Here is a 6,121-nt window from a genome sequence, read left to right on the forward strand (position 1 = left end):
TCCGCCTCAGCTGTGCTGCGCTGTCTACCCCACTTACCTTAGCTTGTTTTAGAAGTCATTGTTAGAAGTGAGTATTATTAAGTGCTGTGAAATTCTGGCATTCATACGAATGTAGGAGGTAATGGTAACTCTATTGTAAGTTAGCAATGATGTTTAGTTGTAAAAAAGAAAACCGCAAAAGAACAGTAGAGCGGCAGAAGATTTTTCTTGTCTTGATTATGGTGTGACTGATCAGCTGTTAAGCCTCTCTTGTATTTGACCTTTATGGGTCCATTTTACTAGTGCAAATTTAGGTGCTGTAAGTTCTTTTGACTTCTTTGTTAGGTGATTCTCAGTAAAAAAAATTAGGCAACTGGTGTCGATCCCTACACGGTCAGATGGGTCGCCAGTTGGCTGGAGGGCCGTACCCAGAGGGTGGTGGCAGATGGGTCTTTTTCGACCTGGAAGGATGTGGGCAGTGGGGTTCCACAGGACTCGGTCCTTGGGCCTGCACTGTTCAACATCTTCATCAGCGACTTGGACGAGGGGGTGAATAGCACCTTGTTCAAATTTGCAGGTGACATTAAGATGTGGAGGGAGGTGGGCATGGTAGAGGGGAGGGACAAGCTGCAGTCAGATCTGGACAGGTTACAGAGGTGGACAGATGAGAATAGGATGAGTTTCAACACTGATAAGTGCAAGGTTCTGCACCTGGGGAGGAAGAACCAGCAGCACACCTACAGGCTGGGGAACTTCCCCCTCGCCAGCACAGAGGTAGAAAAGGATCTTGGAGTCATTATTGACTCCAAGATGAACATGGGCCACCAATGTGGGGATGCAGTCAGAAAGGCCAACTGTAACTTGTCATGCATCCACAGATGCATCACGAGCAGGTCCAAGCAGGTGATCCTCCCCCTCTATGCAACAGGCTGGAGTTGGAGTACTGCATCCAGTTCTGGGCGCCGCACTCCAAGAGGGATGTGGACAACATTAAGAGGGTCCAGAGGAGGGCCACCCGCATGATTAGGGGGCAGCAAGGCAGGTCCTATGAGGATAGGCTATGGGATCTGAACCTGTTCAGCCTCCACAAGAGAAGACTGAGAGGGGATCTGGTGGCTGTCTATAAACTGGCCAAAGGAGACCAGCAGGCAATGGGAGAGTCCCTGTTCCTCCGAGCACTACTGGGAGTAACAAGGAACAATGGCCATATGTTGACAGAGAGCCGATTCAGGCTGGATATCAGGAGGTACTACTTCACGTTGGGCTGCTAGGATCTGGAACCAACTTCTGAGGGAAGTGGTCCTCACTCCTACTCTGGGGGTCTTTAAGAGGAGGCTAGATAGATACCTCGCCAGGGTAGTCTGACCCCACCATTCTTTCCTGCCTGTGGCAGGGGGTCGGACTTGATGATCTGCTCAGGTCCCTTCCGGCCCTACCAACTATGAAAACTGTTATTTTTGTACACACCTAACTATCTTTGCTATTCTTCTTGGCCACTTTAAAGCCCTTTTTACTTCTTGGCCACTTTAAAGCCCTTTTTACTGTTGTATACTTGATGCTAATAGTGAAGTCAATCCTGAAAAGACTAATCAATAAAAATCTTGCTGCTGATTTAGATTAAGAACCCATGCTCACTTGGTATTGTTGCAGATGTTCTGCCGTTAATTAAAATATGTAAGGATTTGGAAATTGTCAACGTGGAAGAAGAAATCCTAGGAAATCTTGTAGTATTGGTTGGATTATAGATGTTAACCCTTCAGACTGTTGCTGTGTTTAAAAATGATCTTGAAACCTGTATCTTCAATTTTTGGAAACTGGGGTTGCAAAAATTGTTTTAGAGCCTTGCTTCGTCTTCCTCCCTCATGCTAAACAGGATGGAGGTCCTGGAGAGGAACAGGGTTAAGAACTGCTGATTTTGAATGCAGTATATCAACAAGTTGCGACCTGAACGCAGGGAGCAGAAAATGAGTAGTCTGACTGAACTGAAAGAAAGAAAACAAATCATTACTCTTAACAATCAGGGGTGTGTGAAGCAGGCTATATTCAGTTTGAATTCGGCCCGATTCTGGGGACAGTGATTCAGTTTGCTGATTCGGATCGCTGTCCTGATTCGATTCGGTCGAATATGAAGATTCAATGCTGATTTGGAGAATCAGTGATTCGGCCATAGGTACGGCTTTATATGATTTTTCTACATACCTCGAGGTACCACACAGCTTGTGAATGCTGAGCTGGTTGGGTGGATGGAGTGTCTCACAAGAGTGCGGGGGGGTCCCCTGTGTGCTTGGCAGTAGACCTGGCCCTGGACCAGAAGTAATTCTGGTTCAGTCCGGGTCTGTTGCTGAGTGCACGGGGCAGCCCACCCCCCAGCCCTCCTCCTGGCTTGATGATTGGCCACAGCGGAACTCCAGATGCCCCCCCAGACCCAGAAGGCATCAGTCACTGAGCTGGGGGCTGGGAGGCGGGGGTCCCCCACGCACTCCGCAGCGGATTTGAAAGTGGACTGGAAGTACTTCTGGTCCGCTCATGGGTCCTCCACTGAGCACGCGGGGCATCCCTCCCCTCCACTCTTGTGGGATGCTCCATCCATCCCACCATTTGTATTCACGAGCTGTGCCTGGTACCTTGAGGTATGTAGAAAAAACATGTAAAGCTGGGTCTGTGTCCAAATCGTTGAATCTCTCCGAATCAAATTGGAGGCTTCCGATTTGATTTGGAGGGATTAATGGGTCTCCTGATTCAATTTGGATTTGGAGCTTCAGCCGCCGAATCGCACCAAATCTCCTCCGAATTGAATCGGTGACTGAAGCTTCGCACAGTCCTATTAACAATGTGTCCTCTTCTACTTATCCCATGAGAGGAGGTTACAAAACCTACAAGAAGGTCTTCACATAAATGCTCTTTGTTCCCAGATCACAGCTAGGAAAGCCTTTAATTGACTTTGTCCATGTGTTTTTTGTAAGGATCTTGACTGATTCTCCTATGGTAACTTCTTTCTTTCTCTAACCTGGCTGCCTCCATGAATCACAGTTGTGCTCAACCATTTCTCTTTCCCTTTCTTTGTTGCTGATGCCACTTAATGCTTTCCATTTCTATGCTTTCCTGCCACACATGGAGATTTGAGAAAGCACATGGTTGCACCACTTGTCCAGAAAATGAAGTAACATTTTTTTTTTCCGCACTGAAGAACTACCCTACCTTTTTAAAATCAGGGTCTGTTGTCACTGTAAACTGTTTGCTAATCTTAAATCTCTTAAATGTTAAAATACAAGCAATGGAGGAAAAGTTGACTTCCTTTTTCAGGGGCAGGCCTTAAACCATGGATCTGTCTAATCTTCCTGTTAAGTGTTACATGATGCTTCACATAAAAGGTAGAACTTCCCTACCCCTGGCCACAGTGCATCTTATTCAGTCCAGAACAAGGGTGAAGAAAAATCCTTTTCCCTGCAAAGGCTGCTGCAGGTTTGGAACTTCAGACCTTTGGCAGCCACCTAAATTCACCGGGAGGAAGAAGTTGCCAGGTGTAACTTTTCATATTCCACTATGTTTTCTTTTTTTATATTTTATTGAAATTGTACTGTTTTCAAAAACTCAGTGGTGCTTTCCATCCACTCTGCACCCCACCTTCCCAGCTCATTTAAATCCAACTGCTCATGATCCTTCAAAGCATTAACCATCTCTTCAGTCTTGCATGGAAAAACATACTGCATAGTTCTGGGCATGCTCATTCGTTGACAGAATTTGTTGTTCCTTTTAGTCCAGGTAAGTTCTGAAGGATATTATTCATTTTATTCCTTATCAGGAACATCAGATAATTTCAACACCATTGCTCCTGCTTTTTATTCCTTGACTGTCTTACCTCAGTCTGTGGCCCAGTCTACTTGTTCAGGGGAAATAGGCAAAGTTGTGTTAATCTTTTACTTAAACGAGTGGTACAAGTTTTTTTTGAAAAAAAGTCGTTGTCTTTGGTGCAATCAAAAGTCTCTACTTTGATAGAGTTTGATTGCTTAGCTCATTTAAGATGCATTAGCATTTTGGTAATAGAGTTTTCTAGAAAAGTATCCCTCCAGTATTTCAACATTTGAATTGCTCAAATACCTCCTCCAGCAAGGAAGGCAATTTACATTTTTTACTTTATATATCCATAATAAGAATTTATGTGGATCTGAATATTTTATACGCTATTACTTCTACATCATGAGCTCTTGAGTTATGAGATTTTATCATTCTCAGTCGTGAAGAGAGACTGTTGTCAGAAAATAATCGTTAATTTATCCAAACGCTGAAAGAAAGTAGGTAGAACACTTCTTTCACAGTTATAGGTTCACAGATGGTTACAGGTTCAGATGCATTTTAAATGTCCTTTTGTCATTCAAAAACAGTACACAGAAATCTTCATCTTCCAAAGTTGGGTGAAAATATATTTTCTGATTTTGAGCATAGACACAAAATCACTTTTTGAACATCTGACCTGCAACACTCAAAAGCTTCTGTAGGAAGCTCTCTTCCACCCCCTCCTTTCAATTTCTAAAATCCTGAGATTCCCTGCTTGGCAAGTCAGATAACTTTATAGAATTACATCTTTTATTTTTCTTTCCTCCCTTCCAGGAAAACCTGCTTTTATCTATATTGCCAGCTCATATCTCTATGGGAATGAAACTAGCCATCATAGAGCGACTCAAAGAAACCAATGATACTAGGCAAATACATGATAACAACTTCCATAGTCTATATGTGAAAAGGCACCAGAACGTCAGGTAAGTGAAGATAGTTTACAAATTGTTATATTAATAAATTATGCTGTATTTAATGTTAGTTTTTTATTGACAGTTAAGAATTGTCATGGTTGATACCAGTCCATTTAAAAGAATTTATGTTTGTGTGCTCAGACTATATTTGCTAAAGCTAGAACAGGAAAGAGAATATGTTAAGCAGGAAAATCCAGGAGAGCCTGGAGGGAAAAAGAGGCCTACAGGCCGTGGAAGCAGGGGGCTGCCACCAAGGAGGAGTATACCTGCTTGGCTTGAGCTTGCAGGGAAACAGGGAGGAGAACCAAAGTGGAAATGGAGCTTAGGCTGGCAGCAAAAGTTAAGGGTAACAAAAAGTCATTCTTTAAGTACATAGGAAGCAAAAAGAAGGTGCAGAGTAACTTAGGGTCCCTTCAAGCTGAACTAGGGCAACTGGTAACAGATAGGATGGCCAAAGCGGAGCTTCTAAATGCATTTGTGTTCCTGGACATGAATACAAATACGCATCCCATTGGGACCTTAGGTAAGCCCAGTATAGATACCAACCCACCAACTGTTCGTGCTGACGTAGTAAAGGGGCACCTGGAGTGGTTGAATGTATTTAAGTCAACAGCTCCTGATGATCTTCATCCTAGGGTACTTGGGGAATTACCTGGAGTCATAGCAGAGCTGCTGGCACAACTGTTTGAGCACTGGTGGCGCTCAGGACAGGTCCCAGAGGATTAGAAAAGGGCCAATGTGTGGTCCCTGTTTTCAAGAACAGGAGGAAGGAGGAACCGAGTAACTATAGGGTGGTTAGTCTCACCTCTATCCTTGGCAAGACCTTTGAGAAAATTGTTAAGGATCACATTTGTGGGGGATCAGTGGGTAAAATGATGCTAAGGGCCAATGAGTATGGGTTCATAGCAGGCAGATCCTGCCTGACTAATGACTGGGTCACAAAATGCTTGGATGAGGGAATAGAGATAAACGTTACTTAGATTTTAAAAAGGCCTTTGACATGGTGTCATACCCAGTTCTTATAAATAAACTAAACAGTTGCATTGTAGATTATTACACAGTCCAGTGGGTAGAAAATTGGCTTATGGGACACACCCAGAGGGTAGTAGTGGTTGGGTTGGTTTCTACCTGGAGAAACATGGGCAGCAGAGTCCCCCAAGGCTCTGTCCTGGGACTGGTACTATTCAATGTCTTCATTAGTGACTTGGATGAGGGAGTAGAAAGCACCCTGAGGGACACAAACTAGATGGCAGGTAGCAAATCCAGGCTGATTTGGACAGGCTGGGGAAATGGGTCAAGCAGAATAGGGTACAGTTTAACAAGGATAAGTGTCATGTGTTGCACCTGGGGAGGAAGCATCATCAACACTCCTATAGCCTGGGAGGTACCACTCT

At 44.1% G+C, this 6,121-nt stretch overlaps 1 protein-coding gene across 2 annotated transcripts in view; it reads left to right on the forward strand.

Annotated features, from left to right (window-relative positions):
- Positions 1–6,121, forward strand: part of ADCY7 (adenylate cyclase 7) — an 84,613-nt gene that overhangs the window by 17,416 nt on the left and 61,076 nt on the right. For both annotated transcript variants that reach the window (XM_019505689.1, XM_019505690.1), the window contains exon 5: positions 4,588–4,736. In XM_019505689.1, coding sequence (XP_019361234.1) covers positions 4,588–4,736 — 149 coding nt within the window. The remainder of the gene's footprint in view (positions 1–4,587; positions 4,737–6,121) is intronic.

Source organism: Gavialis gangeticus, unplaced genomic scaffold (genome assembly GCF_001723915.1).
Source record: "Gavialis gangeticus isolate Ggan-Ray unplaced genomic scaffold, GavGan_comp1, whole genome shotgun sequence".
NCBI classification, from domain to species: Eukaryota; Metazoa; Chordata; order Crocodylia; family Gavialidae; genus Gavialis; species Gavialis gangeticus.